Raw genomic sequence first — 26,549 nt, forward strand, 5'->3', positions numbered from 1 at the left:
TTCCTTGCTGTGTTTGCTGAAACGGAACAAAGAGCAGGGAAAGCCCCTCCCCTCCCGGCAAGCAGAGAGGAAAGCAGACTGTGTTCCTTCTATTTCCTCTCTGTGCTCCGGTGCTGCTGGGGGAGAGGGAGAGAGAGAGAGGGTGGGAGGGAGGGAGGGAGGGAGAGAGAGAGAGAGAGAGAGAGAGAGAGAGAGAGAGAGAGAGAGAGAGAAAGAAAGAAAGAAAGAAAGAAAGAAATGGCTGGGGTGGGGGGAAACGTTTGCCTTTCTTTTCTCCCTCCCGTTAAATCCCTCTCCTGCATTCTTAGCCAGCTGCTTCTCTGCACACCACCTCTTGTCCCTTCTTTGTTTTTCCTTCGCTCTCCATTTAAAATGTGGTTACAAAGCATGGATCCTCAGGATCTTTGCATTGGGTCACCCCAAATTCACCATCAGATCACATAGCATGTCCATGGCTACAGCCTGCACCAAAAAAACCACGCACCCACTGTTGCCTGGGGCTGCAATGGTGCAAAAATGTGGTTACAAAGCATGGATCCACAGGGATCCTCAGGATCTTTGCATTCGGTCACCCCAAATTCACCATCAGATCACATAGCATGTCCATGGCTACAGCCTGCACCAGAAAAATCACGCACCCACTGTTGCCTGGGGCTGCAATGGTGCAAAAACGTGGTTACAAAGCATGGATCCACAGGGATCCTCAGGATCTTTGCATTCGGTCACCCCAAATTCACCATCAGATCACATAGCATGTCCATGGCTACAGCCTGCACCAGAAAAATCACGCACCCACTGTTGCCTGGGGCTGCAATGGTGCAAAAACGTGGTTACAAAGCATGGATCCACAGGAATTCTCAGGATTTTTGCATTGGGTCACCCCAAATTCACCATCAGATCACATAGCATGTCCATGGCTACAGCCTGCACCAAAAAAATCACGCACCCACTGTTGCCTGGGGCTGCAATGGTGCAAAAATGTGGTTACAAAGCATGGATCCACAGGGATCCTCAGGATCTTTGCATTCGGTCACCCCAAATTCACCATCAGATCACATAGCATGTCCATGGCTACAGCCTGCACCAGAAAAATCACGCACCCACTGTTGCCTGGGGCTGCAATGGTGCAAAAACGTGGTTACAAAGCATGGATCCACAGGAATTCTCAGGATTTTTGCATTGGGTCACCCCAAATTCACCATCAGATCACATGTCTGTGGCCACAGCATGAAGCACAAAAATGATACATCCACTGTTTCATTCAGAATGTTTTTTCCCTTGTTTTCCTCCTCTAAAAACGATGTGCGTGTTATGGTCAGGTGCGTGTTATAGAGCGAAAAATACGGTAATTAGAGAGAGAGAGAGAGAGGGAGAGATGGGTGCACTTTTAAATAATTCTTACTATTTCACACAGTTGTCATAAATTTCATATTTATTTCATGAACTGAAATGAGTTGTTTTCTTCATCTTACAGTGATTGTGCTCTGTGGAGGAGGTGGGGAAGGAGTTCTACTTAGATTGTTTATCTCAGGCACCAAAATATCCCAAGCCCTCCCTATCCAGTCAGTTGCTTTATATTCTCTGTGTGCAGTTGATTGGGGATGGGGTGTCAGTATAGCACCTAATCTAGTGGAGAGATTCTTGTCGATATTTAGATTACTAATTGGCGCTTGAGTTCTAGTGTTAGGAGGGAGCAAAGTAAACTCTTCTCTGCCCACCTTCTCCACTGTCTGCATAATTTTATAAAATTCTATCGTGTCACCTCTTGCTCGACTTTCCTCTATATCAGCCTTTCTCAACCTGTGGGTCCCCAGATGTTGTTGAACTACAACTCCCATCACCCCTAGCTAGCAAGGTCAGAGCTCAGGGATGATGGGAGTTGTAGTCCAACAACATCTGGGGACCCACAGGTTGAGAACCACTGCTAAATGAAAAAAACCCACCCAAATGCATAGGAGCATAGAATCTTAGACCCAATGGTCATCTAGTCCAACCCCCTGCAATGCAGGAATCTCAGCTAAAGCATCCGTGACAGATGGCCATCCAACCTCTGTTTAAAAACCCCCAAGGAAGGAGAGTCTGCCACCTCTCATGGGAGTCAATTCCACTGCCAAACAGCTCTTACCATCAGAAAGTTTTTTCTGAATGTTTAGTCAGAATCTCCTTTCTTGCAACCTGAAGCCATTGGTTCGAGTCTTACCCTCCATAGCAGGAGAAAACAAGCATGCTCCCTCCTCCATATGACAGCCCTTAATATATTTGAATATGGCTATCATATCTCCTCCTAGTCTCCTCTTCTCCAGGCTAAACATACCCAGCTCCTTCAACCGTTCCTCATAAGGCATGGTTTCCAGACCCTTGATCATCTTGGTTGCCCTCCTTGGCACACATTGCAGCTTGTCAACATCCTTCTTAAACTGTGGTGCCCAGAACTGGACATAGTCTTCCAGGTGTGGTCTTACCAAGGCAGAATAGAGTGGGTACTCTTACTTCTTTTGATCTGGACACTATACTTCTGTTGATGCAGCCCAGAAGTGTTGCTCCATCCCTTGATAATTCTGGTTGCTCTTTCCTGAACCTTTTCCAACTCTAAATATATCCTTTTTGAGGCGAGGCGATCAGAATGGTATTCAAAATGTAGACTTTTATGCATATAGGCTTTCTTGCTTCAGACAGGTAGAGCCAAGGGGAGCTTTGCTTCAGCCGTGGTGGCAGTGCAGTCCCAAGGCCCTGTAATCACGTGATCTCCCATCACGTGACTAATATGTGAAGGGGGGCTTGTCTTAACCAGCCCAAAGTGTGCCTAGGTTTCACTGAAATCAATGGGCCTTGGGGTTATAAGTTCAATTGAAGAAGAGAAGAATGTAAAAAAACCACCCCACCACTGGGCACAGAATAACGACCGGCCGTTTGTTGGGTGTTCACACAAAACTATGGGGGTGTGTTTGTGTGTGGAATGGAGTTTCCTGGAAGAGGGCGTGACTGAACAGAAGCATTCCAGACTGCAGCACTTCCCATCCCATCTGTTAAAAATAAATTATGTAGGCAGTATTTACAGTGCTAATAGGAACCATGTCAGTGAGAAATGAAATTTTAAACCCTTCTTACACTTTTGGCACCTTAAATTTAGAATGCAGCAAGGCAGGAAGCACTTATTCAATCCAAATCAGCTCTGCTGCCTCTCTGTGCTCTTTTACACCTGCGCTATAAATATCCTGTGACTCTCCTAGGCAGTTCCTTCCATTGCCCCAATACTGTCACAGGTAGGAGATATATATCGTTTCTCAAACTTAAACACCTGCTGACAGTGGAAATGAAAAACAACCACAGCGACACCTCATATATACATAATGCATGGACCAAAAAAAAAAGTACACGGAAATATAAGTGCATTAAGGATACACTGATACACAAGTAAACGTATTTCAAAATCATTAGCAAATATAGTGTAACAAGAGTCTTAATCGCCCAGCTTACAAGGGCGTTATCTGCGGATTAATCAACGATAGGAAAATGGGTCTAACGACAGTGCATTATATAGCTCAACAGGAAACTGATCAATCTCAGAACAACTTGAATCATGAGCATAAAGCGCAATCAGCATTGGCTACTGAAGGATTTCATTTACCGTATTGGCCTGAATATAAGCCTCACTTTCCCCCCAAATTCTGACATTGAAAAGTTAAAGTGCGGCTTCTTTCACAACCTTATGGGTATTTTTTCTTTTTTTCTCCCCCCCCCCCCCCAATTTTAAAGGTGCGGCTTACATTTGAGTGCGGCTTATATTCGGGCCAATATGGTATTTCATTTATAGCTTTCCTTTCTTTCTGCCACGGATACTTTCGTTGAGATTCCTGCATTGCAGGGAGTTGAACTAGATGACCCTTAGGGTCCCTTCCAACGCCACGATTCTCTGATCCACGGGGGTCTTTCATCCAGACCCAGCCCTGCTTAGCTTCAGCAAAGTTGCTGCATCGTATCCCTTCAAAGTCATGCCCTGGGATTTATTTGTTGAGTTTTATCCCTTTTTAAGAAATTTGTATCTTAGGAGCTGCAAAAGACACTGAGATATACCAAAAGTTTTTTTGGAAGATCTTAAGCGGGGGAATCTCTTGCTGACTCTCTTGTTAGGATATATCCCTTTTCCCTTCACAGAGCTACAATTGTCAGTGTGGTTTAACAGTCCCTCTTCCCAGGAAACTCTGGGAATTGTAGTTCTATGAGGGAGGGGAATAGAGGTCTCCTAAGAACACGTGTGGCGCTGTGGGTTAAACCACAGAGCCTAGGGCTTGCTGATCGGAAGGTCGGCGGTTCGAATCCCTGTGACGGGGTGAGCTCCCGTTGCTCGGGCCTGCTCCTGCCAACCTAGCAGTTTGAAAGCACGTCAAAGTGCAAGTAGATAAATAGGTACCACTCCGGCGGGAAGGTAAATGTCGTTTCCATGCACTGCTCTGGTTTGCCAGAAGCAGCTTAGTCATGCTGGACACATGACCCGGAAGCTGTACGCCGGCTCCCTCGGCCAGTAAAGCGAGATGAGTGCCGCAACCCCAGAGTCGTCCGCGACTGGACCTAATGGTCAGGGCTCCCTTTACCTTTTAAGAACTCCCACTGTCCTAAACAAACTACAGCTCTCAAGATGCTTTGGTGGAAATCATGACCGTTTAAAGTACTGTCACAATAGTGCAGATTACTAAGACCAGGCAGCTTGACAAATCACATTCCAGTTTGATTGTTACCAAAATGCCGCGTAGTTCCACTCACTTCTGTGCCATTTTCCTGAACAAAAGCTTTTAACAGAGGAGCCATAGCTCAGTGGTAGAACACGTGCTTTGCATGCAGAAGGTCCCGGGTTCAGTCCCCAGCATCTCCAGGTACTGCTGAGATTGTCCGCTTCCCCTAAAAAGCTGGGGATACTGGCCTGACTCAGTATCAGGTAGCTTCCTATGTTCCTAAGTGACGACCTCTTGTTTCGCAGCTGTCTCTTGAACACATGGAAGATGAGAATCAAATCCTGTTGCTTTTGTCCACCTGTGTGCGTGTGTACAGGAAAAATTGGAAATGGGAAAGCCCTGACATTAGGGAGGGTCTTCCCTTTCTGGTGATAGCCATTTGTTCGAATAATATAATCAGCGAAACATTCATAACACGGAGATGATTTCGGGTAGAGCGAAGACTTTGCAGACCTCAAGCGCACAGCCTTCCGAATGCTCAAGGAAGCAGAAGGCAACAATTAAAAGTGCGTGCGTGCATGCACTTTTTGTTTTAAAGGACATGTGATTCTGAGGGACGCATACGGAATGATTTTTGAACGTTTCTGGGTTTGGCTACTGCCCCTACTTGAATAATACCAGCTTGAAATTAAAGCTCGGCCTTGTGCTGTAGTTCCCTCTGCTGGTGGTAGCCTGCAAGTGCAGTATTATTATTATTATTATTATTATTATTTTTAACGCACACCCCAACAAAGTCCCATCTGGACTACTGCAGTGCGCTCTACATGAGGCTGCCTTTGAAGGTGATTTGGAAACTACAGCCAGTCCAGAATGTGGCTACTAGACTGGCAACTGGGAGTGGCTGTTGGAACCACATAACACCGGTCCTAAAAGATCTACATTGGCTCCCAGTACGTTTCTGAGCACAATTCAAAGTGTCGATGTTGACCTTTAAAGCCCTAAATGGCTTTGGCCCAGTATACCTGAAGGTGCATCTCTACCTCCATCATTCAGCCTGGACACCAAGGTCTAGCTCTGAGGGCCTTCTGGCAGTTCCGTCTTTTGTAAGAAGTGAAATTGCAGGGAAATTTTGGTTATTGTTATCCACCCTGCAGAATGCCCTCCTGAGAAAAAGATTGCTGCCCCTTTTGAATTTATGGAGGCAGCCACCTTTCCCCCTCAATACAAGGCCCCTAAAAGGTACTGTACATCTTTTTCTCCTTTCAATACCCCAGGAGGGGGCCTGCCCAATATGATGTGTGGTTGCTTGGTAAAGGTAAAGGGACCCCTGACCATTAGGTCCAGTCGTTGCCGACTCTGGGGTTGTGGTGCTCATCTGGCTTTATTGGCTGAGGGAGCCGGCGTACAGCTTCCGGGTCATACGGCCAGCATGACTAAGCCGCTTCTGGCGAACCAGAGCAGCGCACGGAAACGCCGTTTACCTTCCCGCCGGAGCGGTACCTATTTATCTACTTGCACTTTGACGTGCTTTCGAACTGCTAGGTTGGCAGGAGCAGGGACTGAGCAACAGGAGCTCACCCCGTCACGGGGATTCGAACCGCTGACCTTCTGACTGGCAAGTCCTAGGCTCTGTGGTTTAACCCACAGTGCCACCCGCGTCCCTAGGTTGCTTCCTAGAGCATTTTAAAAGACATTTTCTGCACGTGGTGCTGTGCTTCACTTACTAGGTGCTCCAAAGAAGTTGAAGATGATTTTAAAAAAAAGAAAGGGAGGGAGGGAAATATTGGACCACTTCATAAATTGTAAATTGTCAGACTGTTATGCCCAGAGCGGTTCATTGGTACGCTGGTTGGACTGGCACCTGAGAGACTAGGGTTCAAATCCCCATGCGGCCATGAAACTGGCTGGGTGATTTGGGGCCAGTCACTGCCTCCCAACCCAACCTACCTCACAGGGTTGTTGTTGATTTAATGAGGTGAGGGGAGAAACAAGTTTGCCACCTTGAGCTCCTTGCAGAAAAAGGTGTGATATACATGCTGCAACAACTATTATTAGTATTATTATGTTTTGATCTTCCTATTTCTCTCCTATTTGCTGGCCCAGGAAGTGCACCTTGACTCTGTGAGTGCTGCAGCAGTTCTTAACTTCCGTGTCTCAACAATGTGTTTGCGCAGATAGGCATTTCTAAGTCCACTGGAAGGCAATGAGAGGAGGCTGCTTGCTGGCCGCTGCTACCCTTCCTTGTTTCTTTTGCTTTTTAGACCATTTTTGCAATTTTTCCTCCAAGATCAACAAAAGATCAGTAAAGTACAATTGAACAAATGCAGATCTCATTCTCCCCCACCCCCCGTGAATTAAGATACATGGCAGGTGGGGCTACAAAGCCAGTGTGCCAAATACAGAACAAGAAAATGGTGAAGCCAGCATACAGAGCAGAGGGCTTCAGACCTTTGGAGGTGGAATTAATAAAAGTCAGAAATGGAAACCGCACATTTTCCAACGTGTCTGGTTTAGCTTGGCCTTTGGCCAGTCTCAAATTATGAGTAAGTTTCTCCATCAAAGCCAGACATCAAATACGCCTGGTACCAGTTTTCGGTGGAGGGGGCTGAGGATGTTTCTCACTTTCCCACTATTGATATCCTAGCTGCAACGAGAAGAAAGGAAATGAGAGAGCCCTGTGGCTGCTGACCAAAAGGGAAAGCAGGGCTGGAGAGGGAGACTTGGGGACTGTGTGGCTTATGTTTTTAGAAAAGCTCACAGCCTTCCTACCAAGCCACGGAGTCGGGCTTTGGGGAGGGAAAACTCACCCTGGGGGAAGTGAGAGGGGAGGGCTCGATGGCTTTACCCAGACTCTGTGTCTGGAAGCAACTCCTGCGAGGCTCCATCATATTAAAGCACCCAACCTTTTTCCCGGTTCTGGTACAGGAGGAAAACAAAGATTTTGTTCCCAGTTCCAGAAGAAAACCGTTTGGCTCCTCTGAGCAGCTTGCCCGGGCTGACACACCGAGGAAGAGGCCAGACGCCAGGCTGGAGGCCACACGCCAGCTGTCGGACAGCAAGGCTGAGGAGCGGAGGCGTTGGACCAAAGGCTGCTCAGAAGACAACTGAGCCTCTTGATGTTGAGGTAGGTTTGTGTTGTTTTAAAGAAGAGGTCCTTGTTCCCACTTTGTCCTCTTATGGGTAGTGCCTGACTGTGTCATCTCAGCCATGTGCTCAAGTTGGACGGGGCAGCATGCAAACCACTTGCTTGAAAGCATCTGATCGAAGTCTCCCTGCATATGCAAAAATGTCTCAGGCTTTCCATGAATGGTGATGATAATGAATGATCATGTATTGCTCCATGTATGGCTTCATGCCGTGCGATCTCAAGGTGGTTTGTGTAGGACAGAAGTCGTATAAAAATGGATTCCATTTCAGGAAACCATGAACAAACTGACCACAACTTCAAATAACTGAAAACCTCCAACCACCCGCACAAACATTAGCATAATCACCATCAAAACAGCTAGTAACAAAAACTAGCAAACCACCTAGAGGTAAATCTTAACCTACCACTGAAAAGAATTGCAAGGTTGATGCCAGGCAGGCCTTCTGGGGAGAGCAATCCACAGTCGGAGGGGCCACTCCTGGCAAGTCCCTCTTTCTTGGCAGCCTTCTGTACTTCTCCTGGAGTAGACATGAAGAGGAAGGCTCAGATAATTACATAAGGGTCCAAGAGATCAATGCATACTGGGAGAAATGTTCCCTGAGATATTGGGATCCCAATCTGTAAAAAGGCTTTGTAGTTTAGAGCTGGAACTTTGAATTGGGCCTGCAAATGTATGCAGTCTGTTTAAGCATAACATTTACTGGGAGTAAAAAACGGGGAGGAGGTAAAGGACCCCTGGACGGTTAAGTCCAGTCAAAGGCAACTATGGGGTTGCTGCGCTCATCTTGCTTTCAGGCCAAGGGAACCAGTGTTTGTCCACAGACAGCTTTCCGGGTCATGTGGCCAGCATGCCTAAACCGCTTCTGGCGCAACGGAACACCATGATGGAAACCAGAGCGCACAGAAACACCGTTTACCTTCCCGGCTATTTATCTACTTGCACTGGTATGCTTTCAAACTGCTAGGTTGGCAGAAGCGGGGACAGAGCAACGGGAGCTCACCCCATCATGGGGATTCGAACCGCTGACCTTCTGATCGGCAAGCCCAAGAGGCTCAGTGGTTTAGACCACAGCGCCACCCACGACCCATATTTACTGGGAGTCACAAGTGCGCTGTTGTGTTCAGGTCCTTCTTCCAGGCTTCCCTTCTGGTTGGCCATTGTGAAAACGATGCTAGATGGACTAGATGGGGATTTGATCTGACCCTGCAGTCCTCTCCTTCCCACCCCCATAGGTGTGACTGTGCAGACCAAGAAGAGCAAAGCAATAGTGATCTGTGAAAAAGAATTATTGCCTGTGATCCTGCAACTTAACGTAGTGACTTTCTCTCTCTCTCTCCCTAGGGTCTTTCCCCCTCCAGCTGCATGACCTCCAGAAGCTGAGCTTCATTCTTCATCCCTACACTGGTCTCTTCCCTGCAGCCAGTCCAACACAGGGACATGTACAGTGCCTGACTTTTAACCCCTTCAGTGCTCAAGGTCCTTTCTGCCCACTAGCCTTGGGTGGATTTTATTTTTTTATTTTTTAAAAGGTGGCTTTGTGTTTTCCTTCTCCTCCCTGGAGGAGGCTGCAGACACTTCGCTCAGGGGAATCCCACTCTGAAATCTTATTGAGCTTGAATCAATGGTAACCCATGGCTGGTGAACGGCTCTGCATCTCTCCAGGAGGTACCCAATAACTTTGGATCAGGTTGGACAAACCTTTGAGGCGAACAGCCTTGACCTCTGCCATCTGCCGCGCTTTTTCCTGGAGAAGCAAGAGGTGTGGTTTTGTGTGTGCGGGTGAGTGTTGGTAACCACTGCAAGAAGCGAGAACTGCCCCAGATGCACCTGCTTGCTGGATCTCAAGAGCCCAGAATGGCACGTTGAGAATTTCCGTTCCTCGCCGGATTTTTGCTGTTCCATCTTCTGAAAGAAGTTTACATTGAAGCTGGTTTCCGTGTGCCGCAAGTACTCTCTGAGATGCCGCTCCAGAAAGGATGGTGCGGGGAGGGGAATGACACAGTTCCAGGAACCGCACTCCAAGGCCATTGCTTCCCACCAGCCATAGCTCTCTCGCAGCATACCTGCACTGCAATGGCTTGGCCATTTGCAAGTACTTCTGCCTGAGCCTGACACATAAGCAATAAGCATGACATCCAAGATTTTCGCCCATCTCCCGCTCTGCAGGCTGCGTGCTGAGGAAGCAGCCCCTTCCCTCCCCAAGCGCTTGAGTTCTTGCCTTCGCTTCCTTCCTTGCCCGCAAGCCTCGCAGGATCCAAACTCTGGCTGGACTCAAATCAGGCGGAGCAAGAAACCTCGCCGACACCCTGAGCCCATTGTCATTGTCAGCCAAAGGAGGCGGAGTGCTCCGTGGGGCCTTGCTTGCTTGGAAGAGCCTGTGGCGCATTACTTGAACTAACAGCCTGAGGCCTCAGTGTGGGCTACAACACACCTCAGGACTGGGGCGGCCACGGGGCATTTGGCACAACCTGCTCAGAGAAGTGGGGAAGAAGAGGCTCCTTTGTTCAGCACCTCAACATATCTGGGGGGGTGTTATTCCTTTATTTCTGCTACCTCACTCTTCACTTGCATGGGCAAAGGGACCAGCGGAGACTCATCCAGAGACACAGCGATTGCCCTCTTCTGCACCCGAGTCAGCAGACAGAACGTTGGACCCCCCACCAGTGCCACGGCAGCTGTTCACCTTGGCCTAGTCTTCTCAGTCTTCCCCCATGCATTTGGCACATAAGGCTTAGATGCTGCTGTAAACGTAAGTGTTTTGTACCCACCTCCCCTGCCAGGCCTTTCTAGGTATCCATTTGGTGGCAGATTGGACAGCACTGTTCCCTCGCGGAACAGTGCCCCCGCCACTCTCCCTCCAAGCAGAGATAATCCAGTCAGACTTAAGGAGGAGGCAGCTCAGTTTCACTCCCCATGAAAAGGAATTGGGAACACAACAATGTTTTAAAAGTTAGGTAGAGAGTTTAATGTGCATTAGCAATGCATCGCCACATGGGTTTGGTGCATAAAGCGCATTCATTCTGCCCGGAGTTCACACATGCACAGTTAGGGGAGGCCTACGACTGTTGAAAAGCCAAGAGCTTCCAGGCTAGGCTTCCAGGGTTTCAGATGGAAAACCTGGCTTACGGAAAAAACACCCTGAATTCACTACTTTGCCTTTTTTAAAAAAAACACACACATTGTGAACCTTTAGAAATAACTGAGGTTTGCTGTGGTTCCTACTCTATCCTTTACCCAACAGTTTTTAATTCAGCCAAAGGTTTTAAAAAACGTATTTTAACTGATTCAGATGTGAGAGGCACAGAAGGCGGACAATGGTGCCATTTATCGGACCAAGTGGTTAAAAGTGTTCACAAGCTTCAGGAGGACCTTGAAGCCTGAGTGTTCTAAGAATAAGTTTACATGCCCCTGAGTTTGGCTAGCAATGCTATAAAAGCCACCATTGTTACGTACTGATTTCTCACAGAGGTGGGCAGAAGGGTGTGCACCATCTTTTAAAAATAATTATTACCCGAACTGTGCTAACAAAAGTTAACTTCTGCAACTTGTATGCATCATTCACATTTTCACATGCTCTCCCGCATGTCAGTGGACTGGGGAAGGCACAGAAGCCAAACAATGAGATCATCTCAAGTATTGCCCACGCTCTTTCACGCATATTTTCAGTGTTGAGGTCTAGAACCTTGTGTTTCATGCTCCCGTCTCTTTGTGATAGAATCACAGCATATCTGTGGTCCCACTTTCATTCACTAATTACAGGCCTCTCCCTGGGGGGGCCAATTCACAGATTTTAGCTTGCTTCCATTGATGGGTAGTCTGTTTACATAAAGGTCTGAGCAATAACTGATCTGTAAGCAGCCATTTTGAACTGATGCACCCCGTTATGCTCAGATGGTGCCCGTCTAGCGTTCAACGGCGGGCTGTGATTTAATCCAAAGTAGGATGGTGATTGTTTTTGCTAAAAAAAAATTTTTAAAGCCATGTCGTAGTTGATTCAAGAAAGCACTTTAGCACCTGAAAAGTTCAATTCAACGCTGATGTTGGATCTCAGCCTACTTGAAAATTAAAGCAAGCCACCAACCAATGGGGAGGGGGGTGTTGCTATCTGAGCCGTTTGTTTGGCTGGGTCATAAATGCCTAGAATTTCCTGTGACGTGCACCAGCTCCAAGACCACTAGCTCATTAAGTGATAAAATAGCCCCTTACTGAAACGTATTTATATGAAAATAAGTTCCTCTTGGACTTGTTTATCTGTAATTATACTTAGGAATGCAGCCTTAATGGACATTGCCCCTCCTCTGCATGATGAAATTGGAGCCATTTTCATTGTGCCTGTTCAAAGCAGTGACACTTTGAGTGCCCTTAGAACGCCCTGCCTGATTTTCTGGTGCAAAAGAAGCCCCAACAACCCAGGTAATTTTTTCCCCCCTGTTGGAAAGCTGGCTTGTCCACATTCAACACTCCAAACTTCTCACAGGATCTGGAAAATGCTCCACCCCTTCTGAACACTCCATTTACCATAAGAGCTAGAGATTATTCACTTGAATTTGAAACTATTTTCTGCATGACTAATGCGTTCACAAGTTTAACCCTACACGCAGATCGTTCTGAACGACACTTTCTCCAGGACTTGAGTGCTCAGGGTCAGAAAGCTAGGTATCTGGGTCCAAGTAAAAGTCGCCCAAGAATAAAGGGTTTGGCATTTGAGCCAGACACAGAAGGATGAGGGCAAGTGTCCCTTGTTCCTAGGCTGATAGCACCTCTGAAAGCTGCACTGATACAGCTGGTTTTTACAAAAAGGGAAAACTTAAAGGAACCAGTTATCTGTGTCTTAGGCCTTTGTTCCCTAGATGGGGGGCGTTGTGAGCCCTCCAGCTAGAGTTTGACCACCATCCTGGGTGGGGCTGATGGGAGTTGTGAGTCAACTTGCTGGAAGGCCACAGGTTCCACATTCCTAGAACATACTTGAGCAGCTGGGAAGAGCCCCCAACCCCTTCAGATTAGATAGGAAGCTTTTATAACAGTAACACCTGGCCTTGCTTAACCAAGGAATCTGCCTCAGCTTCGGCAATAGGGCTTGATGGATGAGGTTGCTGCCTCCTTTCTGAAGGCACATTATGGATCCCCCACCTCCCCGTAAAAGAGAAATGAATTTGCCCAGAGTTATTTTAGCTAGTTTATTGCTTCAGGGCAGAGGACACCCCCCCCCTTTTATGTTTTTCAGGCCTGGGGTCTGTTGATAGTCTTACATTTCACTAAGCATAAGGAATGAATGTAAATATCCGTTACAGTATCGGTTGGGGGTTATTTTATTGATGGCCCCATAAAAAAGGATGACAGAACCCTAAGGAGACCTTAACCCTGAGTGCAATAGGAGCTGATTGTATTATTGAACTAGCAGTGGTGAGTTCAGGAAACAAGAGACTGTTTGGCTCAAGTTGCACACTTTAAAAATAAACAGCTGTAAAGTGTATTTGTAAATATTTGCCAGCATTTTGGCAAGTTAATTTTTGTTTTAACTGTAGCATATAAATACAGTAGGAATCCCCCAGGGACTTTCTAATGCTGAAAATTTGTGTGTATAAAACAAAACAAAAAACAATTCCAGTGTTGTAATTATATGTGCTGCATGTGATTATTCCTTTTTATGTCGAGAAACAAAAAAAAAGCAACTTCTTCCAACTGGAGGTCAGAATTGCCCTCATGTACAGCCCGCACAATGTTGCATAGCCTAGTAAGATCTGCTCCTTCACCTCCCTTCATTGCAAAAAGCAGAACCGCTTCTCCGATGAAAAGCCAGAGAGAGACCATAGTGGTAGAACAGATGATTTGCATGCAGACAGTCCTGGATTCACAAGGCCTTGCAAGAGAGCCAGTCCATTGACAATACTTGGGTAGGCCAGCCCAGTGTAAGGTAACGCCATACCTCCTCAGGCCATTCGTGCAGCTCTGGTTTTACGACAAGATGTCAAGAGTGCCAAGAACCTAGAGTTTTAGCCATAGATTTGTCAGAAGGGACCCATATGTATGCAAGCAGCCAGGACATTTATTGTCTCACAGGCTTTTTGGAATTGACATTTTCCCTTCTCAAAATGTGTATATGAGATGAGAGAGGCTTACATGATGCCACCCCTCTACCCTGGGCATCAGTGGAAGACAACCCCACAAAAGATCTTGCTGCTTCAGTTGAAACCCCAACTTTATATCCAAAGAGGGATAAAGTGGTGAAGGTACTGCAGTGCAGGGCCCACATCCTTCCTCCCCTTTCTCTTTCCTCTTGGCTAGAGACCAAAGGATTTGCTCAACCTTTCTGTGGCTGTTGGGAGTACAGTCTACTCCTTCCACGTCTGCACAAGGGGGAAGGCACGCCGGTCTTCCTGCCATTTATAAACACTTGAGAATCCTTCAGATTGTGTGGAATGTATTTTTAAGAGATGAAAATATATTTTTTCTACTTGCTAATGTTAAGACTGGGTGGAAAGGGATTGTCGAATCCTGACATGGTGTGCTTGCAGGCAGATGAGCATCTCCTGCCTTAACATTCCCTCGCTTTCAGGTTAAGAGAAAGCAAGTGCAATTTTTAGCAAAATGTGTTCAGAGATCCTCATTTGCCAGCCCTCCAGAGCCCAGGAAGCTACCAGCACTGTCCCAATCACTCCACTCCTGACTCAAAAGGAAGCACTGTGGTGCTAGTATGTTCAGCTGGGGAAAGGCCCTGCTCTTTCACCTCCCAAACCTGCCTGCACATGGGACAGCAGGTGGTGCTAGCCTGCTAGTCACAGAGCAACAAGTCTGCATGCTACGTTTAAATGCAAACATTTGTCCGCATGTTATCTTCTGACTAATGCTGTCTGTTCTACAGTACTTAATCAATAAAACTATTTGTATGTTACTCAAATGTGTGAATTGCTTTGAGATGGAAAAAACTTTTTGCTTTTTGTGAAGAAGAAAAAAGCCCAGCCAATTTTGCATTCCCCACCCACAGTGTTTTGGCAACAGCTCGTAAGTACAGAGAACTGCATTGACTTGTTCAAGATCCACATGGTTGCTAAATAGTTAGCACTTTTTCAGGCATTTTTTGGACCTGCACAATACTATTTTTGTCCCTGAAATTAAGCCCAATAATAGAATAGGATTTAGAAGAAAACCTGCCTTTGTGCATATCAGGTACCTCTGGCAACCCTGTCAAATGAAGACAGGACTGGATGAGACACTGGGCCACGAAACACAGGATTCAGAGCCTGGCCAGGAGAGTGGAATCTCACTACAAAACAAGTATAAATATAGTTTCTCGGTCCTTGGTGTCCTCCAATTTTGTTCTTCCTTGTCCTGGCCTTTGAATATCCCCTTACTTAGTACCAAATCCCAGCACATACTTTGCCTGCACCAAAACTGATTCCACCCTTTTAGCTTCCTAGCAAGAACCATCATTTATCTGTAACTGTCCCAGATTCAATGTGCCTCCTCCAAGTACCCATTCTAAGCGCCTTGAGTTACTCAGCCATTTCCCCTCACATCTGTGAGGATCCTTAACTGGCATCTAATCTGTAACTTTTTAGTTGCATATAGCAGAGAGTAGGGCATTGCATCCTGCAACATACTCAAAATGAAAAGAAACTGTGTTTCTGTTGTCCGTGTTTTTATAAAAAAGGAAGTTTTATTTTTGCTTCCCAAAACAAAACCCACGTAAGACAATCTTACCTTAGTGACTAACAGCAGCTAACTTACAAGAGTTCTAAACCCTGGAAAGAAACAAACAAAAATGCATCTGTACCAAAAGAGATCTCTGTCAAGAGAGACCAGAAGTCTGGATTTGGGGGAGAAGGTGCACCGCTCCAGAGAATCGAGGCTGCTGTGGCAGTCAGGAACTGCGTTCTTGGACGACTGAAGTCTAGGAAGGCCGCTCAACAGGGGCGATGCTTTTGACTCCTGGTTACGCCTTATAATTGGTAGTGCTACAGACCAGGAAGGCCACTTGCTTCTAATCACGAGTCCATGCAAGGCATTCATAACCCACTGCATTGTTACATGGCGGGAGCCTGCTGTGCAGCTGCAACAGGGGTAGCTTGGCGAGGCAGTGTGTACATTGCACCGAGAAACTGGTCTGCAATGCGTCCAGCTTCTCTCAGTCCACTCAGCAGAGCTCCGTGAACAGTCGCTGGGTAGTTGCGAATTGTATGTTCTCCTGCAAAGAACAGGCGGGGAATTGGCTGGAAAAGAAATAAGAGATTGGCAATGTTACAAGAGCCCCAGTTTACCTGCTGAATATAGCATACCTGCAAAACAAGGAAGGTTTCCTAAAAAGCTGTCACTCCAAGTGACGCCTGGGAGTAATTTCATCATTTGTTTTTCCCAGAATCAAGCATCCCATATGGATTGCCCACAGAGAGAGTAGAAGAAATGTGTTCGGCATTTCAATGTGGCAGAGGACCAGTTTTCCTCCCTGTGGTCTAAAGGGAAGCAGAGTGCAAATTTAGCCACTTGAACAACATATTCAGCATCTCAAGCTGGTTTAAACTTACTTCTCTGTGTGTGCTTGAATAGAATGACCCAAGTGCACTGGGGTAAGGCCGCTTGCTTGGTTTCAGAAGCAGATAGCAGGACCAATTCCCAAGTTGCACCTTAAATTTAGTCTCATGTCCCTTTCTAGAGTTTGCAAACACACACATTTGGTGGGTGGGGAGTGGCAAGAGGGAACTGTTACTTCATTCCCATTATTCATAATTCCTTATACCTACTGCAGAGTGAGCCCAAAGGGCAGGCATCAGATCCTTCTATGGCCTGAACAGCACCCAGCTATGGGTTGCTCCTAGTCAATGTTAACAACCAGCAAAGTTGCAATGTTTTTTGATCTTCCCTTTTGATTCCCCCCCCAAAAAAAAACCGAAGAAAAGTAAAATGGTTGCTTTCATGAGGAGTTGTACTGATACTTGTAATTAAGAAAAAAAAGCAGCTCCCTCCCATGTTACTTGCATGCTAGACAGGGAAGCCAAGTGGGATGAGATTAATAATAAAAATAAACTTATAATTATAATGTTCCAGGAAAAAAATGTGGTACAACGTCAAAGGATCCTGCTGCTTCCTGGTGCTAATCTGAATGCAGTTCTCACCTGGGGAGCTCCTGGAATGGCTGGTCCCGGAGTAATTGGCTGAGCCATCAAGTCATAATCATTTCCTGAAGATCCAGCTGCTACATAGGAATAGGATCCTCTGGCCCACGGGTCTGCCCTCCAACGAGATACTACTGTTTCCTTAGGCTGAGGACAAAGGGGGGGGGGAGGTTACTCAAGTGTGTAACGTTTCGTGAAGTCCCTGATACTAGGAGGATGTGTGCAGGCACACATACCCACAGGTTTTTTTCCTAGGCTGAGGAAAACTGCAAGTAACAGAAAGCCCTGAAAGCAATGCCCAATTATTCTCCTGTCAGCTATGCTTTCAAGGTTGGCCCATGTCTGCAGAATGGAAAGCAGGAAGATCCAGAGTGAGGGAAAGGAGTCCAAGCAGTTCTAGCTGAGGGCAGCAGGTGGTGAAAACAAAGCCTACGGAAGTGATTCTCTTTGCAGCCAGTAGCCAGCCTAAAGTACACAATCCTAACCTATAGGGTTTAGGCTCTTTTCTCATTTTAGAAATGGCCCTTCTCTGTTGGAAGGCTTTTTCTAATCATAAATCCCTTTAAGGAAGCTGGAAAATTTGATCATGCTATAGGTGGTATCTAGAGGCTCATATTGTGCCACACACTGATAAAGGTAAGGTTGGCTAGGATCTTGAACATATGGAATTGAAGAAGTGTGCATGCTTATACCAGAAACAAACTTAGTTGGTCTTAAGGTGCTACTCAACAATTTTATATATATATATTTTGACTGTGTCAGACCAACACGGCTACCTACCTGAATATGGAAGTATAAAGAGCTCAATTTGATACCTGAGGGACAGCACTGCTGCCAAAAATGCCCTTGAGAATTGCAAGACAGCGCCCGACAATGACATCATCACTGATGTTCTCCATTATTCCGGCTGCTTCACCTGCCACCAAGGCCAGAAGAATTGGTGCTGTGGAAAAGATTATTGGGACATCAGCAGAACGCAAACGCTAGCCAAATAGCTTTAGTTTCATCCTGCACAGGAATGTGCTTTATTAAGGTCCTCTGGCAAACAGCCTAAATAACAAAATTTCTCACTGGGATAAAGACCCAAACAAAAACTGATGGCTTTTGTTTCTTAAGGAGACAGAGTTTATCATCTTAAGAGGGCACAGAAGGCAAAGATGGTGCCAAGTAGGAGTCATTTCTAACCACTCAGGAATTTCTTATGTTATGTATATTGCTTCTGACAATAAACGCAGTGTCTCCAACTGAGAAGTGAGAAAAGGGAGCTCACTTCAACCAAAATCGCCTAGGCAAAGACTTCTCACTGCCCAGCTGAGCTGCTGCCGGTGACATTGAGCAACACTGAGCAAGGTGGACTGATAGTTTTTTAGTTTCTATGGTGAGACATGCAACCAGAAGCTGGCATAGCAAGGGGGCAGGGGGCTGGATCAGATCAAATGCAGTCAGCTAACAGCAACAGGGCTGGCTCGGGATTTAGTGGGTGCCAGGCAAGCTCAGCCCTATCCCAGAGCAGGGGATTCCTGTACTTCAGCACACAATTTTGACGGCAGAACCCTGGTGTCCCCCTGAGGGCTGGCAGAGCTTTTTTGAGCTGGGCAGAGTCCCACTCCATCCAACTCCACCACCACAGTTTGGATTTCAGCCAAAGGCGCCTATGAAAATAGTTACATGCTTTGGTGCCAACTACCTTTGTAAAGATTCCAAAACAGGAAAAGCTCTCCTCGGCTGGCTGTTGTGCTGCCAACGTGACCAAACAAATTTACACTGGGATCCCAGAACACACGGTCAAAACACAGCACAACCTAAAAAGGAAGGAAACGTTAGGATTCAGGAAAGACTCTGGTCTGGTTCAGCGTTTTAAGATTTGCTGCCGCTTGTCTTTTTCACATGGATCGCAAGGGAAAGGGGGCACTTTACATTTCTCACCAGTTTCAAGCTGTGCTTTAAATAATTTCCCCTCCTTCTTTCATGTCACAAGAAATCTATATACAAGTTTTGTGTTTTCACAAAATAAACTCAGAAAATACTTCAGACCCTGACATACATGTATGTTTTAATATATATGAAACAGACTACAAGAGTAAGATACATTCGCTTCGGGAAGTGTTTCTCCGATTTCCAGCCAACGTTCATTGACACCCCCAGTACGCTATCAAGTGTAAGTGGAAAGCAAGCTAAGCTTTCTGATTCAATGCTGCTGGAATTGATTCATCTCTTCTAGGGCATGATTTTCTTCAGCATGTGGTATACATTGCACTACTCAGGCCCTGCCTGAAGCAAAAAAGGCAAAGCTATATATGAATGGTTTTGTGCTCTATTCTCAGCTAAGGAACACCGAAATGAATTGAGGAAGAAAGCTTCCACCTATCCACAGCAGGTAAAGGTATAGCTACTGTAATTGCTCTTTGCTGCCCACCCCACCCCCCACTGCTCCACTTTTGTACATTTCAAGCTACCTTGTTAAGGTTTCCAAATCCCATTCTCTGCACAGCAGATGTCTTCCACTCCGGAAGAGGAGGAACAAACTGTACAGCAGGAGGCTGCTGCTTCAGCACTCCCAAGGGAAGGGTACAGAGAACAGCATCACACTTATAAATAAATGTCTGGCTAGTGGACCGGGTGTTGACAGCTATCACTTCACATCCTGGTAAAATGAAAAAGGAGGGGGGGGAGAGAAGAGAATGCCATGAAAGAAAATCGCTAGTATTGTTGGGTAGGTTTATAGGGGTGAAAGAATGGCTGCTCAGACATCTTAAAGTACTAGTAACCCTTTTTTTTAGTTCCTGAATATTAGGTAGACTGAGATTCTGCCGGCTCACAATCCTAGCATCATGTCTATTGGTCCTTCCTGTGTACAACCTGCTTCACAATCCTCATCTCCAAGAGCCTCAAAAATCACTCTGCAAAATTGCTTGCTCAATTCCACCTTAGGACATTAGAGCTAACTTGGGATTCAAATCTGCCTCTCCCTTCTCCAAACCAAACTCTCCTACTGGCACTGTATTGTCTTTGCCCTGAAGCCACTGAATGATAGCCAGTTATAGGTCTTTTTTGCACATCTCCCCTTATTCCCAATTTTGGCTGTCCTCATTCCATGCAAGCTCATCCACAGCAGCCCCTATTTATCTTCACATCTTTGGACATGACTCCTCATACCTGAATTGTCACCCTTTCTCAGTTTCAACTGCCTCTCTTCTCCTCTATATACTCCCCCCAAACCACAATATTTGTGGTCTCTTTGTGTCTTTGTCCACCACAAACCTCACCCATCCTTGTCACACCCACTTTCAAGCTGTGGCGCTCCCTTTCATTGTCTATGTATGTACATCACATCCTGAGACCTTGTCAACATTCCAATATCCTTCATCACCAAACAGTGACGGAAGGCACATGACTAGTGGGTGCAACACCATCCACTGGCTTTCCCTGGAGGTAGTGAGCAAACAGCAGCCTTAAAACTACGGGACCATCATAGATGACTGCAAGTTTTGCTCACCTGAGGCTGTGTAGCGAACCTGCCGAACGGCTGTGTTAAGTTTAATGTCCAATCCTTCAGCCAAAGCCACGGGCACACAGGAATAACCATTTCTCACAGTCAGATGACTGCCTGTGAACTCAAAATCATCATCCTGAAATGGAGAGGGGGAGATTCAGAAGTCCCATCAGTGAATTTGTAGGGCAATTAATTGGTCCTGGTGAATTCCCCTCACGTTGCCCATGGACAAAAAGTGGTGACAAATTCCCACGGATGGAAATGACGAAAGGCTACTGCTTATGTGAAACAGAACATTGGGCTACTTGCAGTGAACGGGTCTCTCTGGGGGAAAGCAGGGAGCATTCTGAAAAGAGTGGAAATTGCCTAAGCTGAGCCAAATCAGGGAGGAATATCTTAGGAAGGCGGAAGCAGCTGCAGCAGCAGGAGCACGTCTTTCCTTCCTGCCCACCCAGTGTGCTTGTCTCACCTGTGAGCATCTACACAAGGGAACAACGTTCTTAAAAGCCATGCTAAGTATAAATTCCCGTACCCAGATTGTATAGTCAGTTCATATAATATCATTTGCATGATTAGGCCTGAGTGCGTTAGATTTTATTGGCTATATTCCTTATTGGATTTTATTGGGATATATCCCTTTTAAGAATGTTATACCATGGACATTCAGTAGTGTTGAAGGTGCACCAGATAAGTGGGGAGGAAGGTGCTCTCTCATTCCCCACCATGTGTGCATAGGGGAGCTGATCCAGGCAACATTCCATCCAGCCCAGGGGAAACCAGAATGCTGAAGTAAAAAATCCAAGTAGCATCTAATCTGCTATGGTTGGCAACGTTGCAAAAGAAACCAATAAAGTGCAGGTGGAGTTTTCAGTCTGTATTTGAGTGTGTACTGTGTCTCAAAGCTGCATTTTAGAAACGGTGCCAGGGCTGTGTATATTCTGCAATCATACTGCTAAGCCATAGAAAGTGTGTGTGCCTGTGAGGAAACATTTGGAAAGAGCACTTTCGGTGATCAAAGGTTGGGACTTCAGTGCTTTACATAATTATTTGCAAAATAACTTTAAAAAAAGAATTTTGCAAAATCAACATTCAGGCTCTTTGGAGGTACAGAATTTGTGTTACCCTGGAGCAGATTTGTGTTCAGGGCAGAATATACACAATCCTGGTCATGAGTTGCTCCACAATTCCATCTTTCCATACGGATAAATTCAAACTTCTTTTGAAACACTCACTTAAATGTCAGTATGGAGAAAACATGGAGTTACCTGGTCCCAATGTTTCAATGACAGAGTAGAGAGTGGTGTGGCGTTGGCAAATTCAAGATTTGCAAAATGCCAGTCCAGGATCTGTCTGTCCCTTGATGATAAATAAACATCACTGCAAATAAATTTGACAAAGAGAAAAACAAAACATGCTGTTAGGGGGATGCTACCAGTGCATGGTATTGTATCAGGTGGTTTGCAAACCTCTTGCCCTTCAACACAACTGAATATCCCTTGTGCTTACAGCCAGTTTTGACAGGAGCTCATTCACTACTTTTTCACCTTATGGCTGAAATGTTACTGACCAGAGAAAGAAAGACTGCTGTAAGGTCACCTCTCAGTCAGATTTCATCCAATGTTGCTGATAACAGCACCCAGTTTTTTATTAATTTTATTGCATTGCATATTATCCTATCAGCTCAGAGTGGTTTTATAAAGAGGAAGAGACTGATCTCTGCCTTGAAGACTCATAAGAGCATTAAGCCACAGAAAAAACAGAAGGTGAAACATGGACTCATCCAGTCCCTTGAAGAGCAGCCAACACCCTCTCTGCCATATACAATTCACCATTTCATATCCTTGTCCTCTTTCTGTTTTCACATCCAGTCCTATAGCTTCCACACTATCCTAATGGCCAGCCAACTGAAATTCTCCCTATCCTTCTTAAGGGTACCCTCCCCCTGACCTCCTTTCCCCATTGTTCCTTCTCCTCTTCTTTCAAGTTGTCAACATTTCAATATCGACTTCTAGCTTCCAGATTTTATGTGCCATGGCAGCTTGCTCCTACCGTGAAGGCTTTTTGCTTCACAATAAATTTACTGAGAGTTTTTCTTAAACACGGCTCTGTTGAGGACCACGTTTACTCCCCTTATAGCCACTTTGAGGTTTTGGGTGTGCTTTTTTTTTTTTTTACAATCAAGTCGTGTACAAATTTTATGAAATAAATAAAACACGGCCAACTGTGAAAGGCAGTATGAATTAGAGCTCAAGTGCTGCATTTGCCTTCTGCTGCAACTGAACTAAGCGCTATGTGCACACAGGAGAGAACTGTGCACACGGCCAAAGCTTTCTTTGATGCTTCCACCACTGTAAACCACTTTTGGTTAAAACTAACATTAGGCTGAGAAGTGAATTTCCTCTTCGACATGCGGTGGGAGCCTCCAAGAAACCACCAGCTCTTCAGAATGTTACTTTCACCATGAACCTGGGGACTAGTTGTGAATACAACAAAACCCTCTGGTCGGTTTTCAGACCACAGTTCAAGAAGCAGTGGCTTATCCTTCATCACCTGAACTATTCCACTTCATCTCTTTGACAAGCAGAACTCAAGGAAGACGTAATGAAAAGAAAAGAAAAAAAGCACCTTCACTAGCATCCAGCCACCCAGATGAGTGTGTCTACATTTTTTTACCTTGGAGGATTGGCTTCTAGTTCCTGCAGCTTCTCTTCCAGTTTTGCTTGTGTTTCAGCCAGCTCATCATACTCCTGATAAGTGCATAGATAAAGAGAACATTACTGAAGGGCAATGTTGAAGTAATCTCTTATTATTTAGTTTATAATAGTATTTACCCTCTGATAAAATATTGGGCTAGTATACAGCCATATGCATACATGGAAATATAAAAACATTAAAGTAATTATTAAAATGATTGGTGAGTCAAGAGGTTTTAAATAGCTGTAACTGGTGTTGTCAGTATAAAAAAGTCTTTAAGAGACCTCTGAGAGTCAAAAGCGAGAGTGCTGCTGAATCTCTGCTGGAAGAGTGTTCCATAGCATGGGACTGGCAACACTAAATTGTCTGATTTCTGGTTGAAGCTAGTCAGGTCTCTGTAATTATTAAGCTCGAGGAGGATAGGAGATCATCTTCCTTCTCTACTGTAACTTTTAGCACTGACCAGCCCACCATTTGCAGTTTCTGGAAACATTTTTTGTTTCAACAGGCTTCTTCAGCTGGATAAAAAAGAATTCTGCCTCAGTTGTTCATTTTGTATTGTTTTTAACACTACATTCAGTTATTTTTGATGTTTTTTGAAACAATGCTTAACTATCTTCTATGACATCTTTGTAACTTGCCTTGACACACACGCACACACACACAGATTCATGAAATGTATTTTTTTTACGCACCAATCCAAAAATGAGATGCAAAATTCAGTCATATGTAGCAGCGCAAACAACCTGAGCTGTGATATAAAACAGCTGGAGGACTCTTTTTTAAAAAATATATATATTCAGTAGGCAAAGCCATTTTCACATTGATCCTTACCTTACACAGAGCAGTAAGATCTCTATGCTTACTCTTCACAAGGAACTCTGCAGTGATGTCTCGAGGCGGTTTTACTTCAGATGCCTCCTTGTACTGCTGGTGGAGCTCCTTTATCTTCTCTTTCAAGTTCACCATCTATAAAGGCGGGTGGGGTAGAGAGAAAAAACACTTAGCAGGAAGAGAGGGGAAAAGCCCTTTTGTACCTTTCAGGACTCTGCAGAAGAGCTTACTGAACCATGTGCCACGACATGTTAGTGTGTCAGCTGCAAGGTGTACTGTAGGTTTGTTGGGCAAATGCTCCCCACGCACTGCCCAGGGCTGGAAGGAGGTCAGTTTAACCTCCGGTTTGCTAGTAAAACTGAATTACTGTGTCACGAAATGATGCATGTATAAAAAGTGTGTCACCAACCTGAAAAGTTTGGAAAGCTCTGTTCTACAGCAATGGCGTATCATACTCTTATATGTAGGACTGCACAGATAAAGGACTCTTCCAAGCCACTGCACTGGCCCCAAAATGGGGCCAAAACCTTCCTTCACCAAGAAGTTGTACGTAAAGGGAACGGAGCTGTGCATGTCTCAGGTTGGGATAAGCACCTGACCTTATTAAGAAGATCTTTAAGCTCTTCTTGAGTTTTCACTATCTTCTTCCAGTGTTCAATCTGTTCATCTTTCACATGTTTCTCCTGCAATCTACGTAAGGAAAAGAAAAAGAATGGCAGATGGCAAAACAAGAGGTAGAGTAAGGATTTCAGGCTGCAGCAGCATCTAGGGCCTAGACCAGGATTTAGAGAAACATTTTTCAGCCCAGGATCCACATTCCCTTCTGCAAACCTTCTACAAGTCACATGCCTCTTGTGGGCAGGTCCAAAGGCAAAAGGGGTTTGAGCGACAAATGCAAATACTACCTTTGTATCGGGCAGTTTCTACACACACTCACACACCCATTCCTATCCTCCACACAAACAAGCAAGAGGCATTCCCAGAGTTCAAGGATGTGTTCTACCAACAAAAAAACACTCAAGGAGGGTGCAAAGCAGAGCCAGTGAGGGGGGTGGTCTGGGGAAGCCCCAAGGGCCAGAAAGAGAGACCCCCGAGAGCTGCATTTGGCCCTTGGGTATGAAGTTCTGCACGCATGGCTTAGGGCATATTGCAACACTTGCTAGACAGCAGTTCAAGCAGCTGCCTCAAAGTACTGTTCAGGTTACGTGTGAAACTGCCTTCTGTCAGCAGCCAACTCCATCAAATTCCCAGATGAAGCAGTGGGAGATACAGAAACGTTTGGCAAGCATTTCAAAAACACAAGAAACCCGTATTTAACACTCAAGGAAAGCTGTAAAGCCCACTGACTGGCAGTCTCCTCCTTGGTTCAAGGCAGAATCAAACATGAATACAAGTGGCAACCATTCTAGGTGCGTCAAATTGACATGTGATTGCCAACGCACAGGTCCTTTTGGACCCTTAAGGCAGCAGAAGGGAGGTGGGGTGTAAAGGAGCGGGGCAGGCTTCTACCCACTTTGCCGACACGCATGGGGGCCTGGAACGGAACCCCCACGTGAAATGGTCACTGTCATTGCTTATACAGGGCTTCTCTGAAGGCATGCGGGCAAAAGTGAGATCTGAAAGTTAATATACTACAAACCTGAAGACATGTTCCAGCAAAATATACTTAACACACAGTGGTCAGATCCACTGAATTTAAGCTAGGCTTCTTTCTTCACATAGATAAATTTCATCAACAGCAGCAGCAACAGTTGAGGACATTTTCAGAGTTATCAATGAAACGTAACCTCACTTACTGTATGACGACTTCTAAAGCCTGACCCAAGGAGACAGGCTTGTTATTAAGGACATTGAAGTCCAGCTGGTGGCTGAGATATGAAGTAGCTTCCAGCAAACGATTGAACTCTTGCTCTACCATTTCATCTTTCTCTTTTGGAACCTGCAAGAAGGATCCTTGAAATTAATCATAAGTAAAACAGCAACAAAAGCTCAAGAAGCACTTTCCACTCACACACTATATACCACCCAGACCTTTTAAAATGTGGACAGAACAGCTAAAGGCGTTAAGTTGTAGGAGGAAGAGTTTGATTAAACTGTAAGGAAATATTATCTAGTATAACAACAGCTTAGCAACAGACTTATATTTTCAAGCCAGTATGTAATTTTGCTCCAAACTAGTCTCTCAAGTGAATTTTCCAAGAAACATAAAACTTACCGCTTGTCCATTGGCTTCATAGAGTGGACATTTCTGTTTTATTTTGGCCAGTTCCATATTTACTTGCTTGCTCACCACAGCCATTGGGTTTCCTCCTAAAAAGCGAGAGAGAGAGATTGTACAGAGAAGAATATAATCGTTTCGATTCCCATTTCCAGAGGGATTGTATCTAGCAAATGAAGGAACTGAAACCTGGAAAACTTGCAGAAGGAACACATCTCATTCTTAAAATACAGCTAGATAAAACTACAGTGGTAGCTCGGGTTAAGAACTTAATTCGTTCTGGAGGTCTGTTCTTAACCTGAAACTGTTCTTAATCTGAGGTACCACTTTAGCTATTGGGGCCTCCTGCTGCCGCTGCTGCACGATTTCTGTTCTCAACCT

General features: G+C 45.4%; 2 protein-coding genes across 4 annotated transcripts in view; one reads left to right on the forward strand and one right to left on the reverse strand.

Moving 5' to 3' along the window:
* Positions 1-14,711, forward strand: part of LUZP1 (leucine zipper protein 1) — a 70,471-nt gene extending 55,760 nt beyond the window's left edge. For all 3 annotated transcript variants that reach the window (XM_083626869.1, XM_083626867.1, XM_083626868.1), the window contains exons 3-4: positions 7,596-7,794; positions 9,161-14,711. In XM_083626869.1, coding sequence (XP_083482995.1) covers positions 7,596-7,778 — 183 coding nt within the window. In that variant the 3' untranslated portion in view covers positions 7,779-7,794; positions 9,161-14,711. The remainder of the gene's footprint in view (positions 1-7,595; positions 7,795-9,160) is intronic.
* Positions 14,712-15,456: 745 nt separating this feature from the next.
* Positions 15,457-26,549, reverse strand: part of KDM1A (lysine demethylase 1A) — a 36,997-nt gene continuing 25,904 nt past the window's right edge. Inside the window, exons 9-20 of the mRNA XM_083626961.1 lie at positions 26,166-26,260; positions 25,747-25,889; positions 24,550-24,640; positions 23,951-24,085; positions 23,096-23,169; positions 21,688-21,799; positions 20,426-20,558; positions 19,386-19,573; positions 18,617-18,731; positions 17,745-17,872; positions 16,930-17,076; positions 15,457-16,029 (exon numbers count right to left, since the gene is read on the reverse strand). Of these exons, the coding sequence (XP_083483087.1) occupies positions 15,844-16,029; positions 16,930-17,076; positions 17,745-17,872; positions 18,617-18,731; positions 19,386-19,573; positions 20,426-20,558; positions 21,688-21,799; positions 23,096-23,169; positions 23,951-24,085; positions 24,550-24,640; positions 25,747-25,889; positions 26,166-26,260 (1,547 nt within the window). The 3' untranslated portion in view covers positions 15,457-15,843. The remainder of the gene's footprint in view (positions 16,030-16,929; positions 17,077-17,744; positions 17,873-18,616; positions 18,732-19,385; positions 19,574-20,425; positions 20,559-21,687; positions 21,800-23,095; positions 23,170-23,950; positions 24,086-24,549; positions 24,641-25,746; positions 25,890-26,165; positions 26,261-26,549) is intronic.

This window comes from Podarcis filfolensis (assembly GCF_964270895.1).
Source record: "Podarcis filfolensis genome assembly, chromosome: 8".
Classification (NCBI taxonomy): Eukaryota; Metazoa; Chordata; class Lepidosauria; order Squamata; family Lacertidae; genus Podarcis; species Podarcis filfolensis.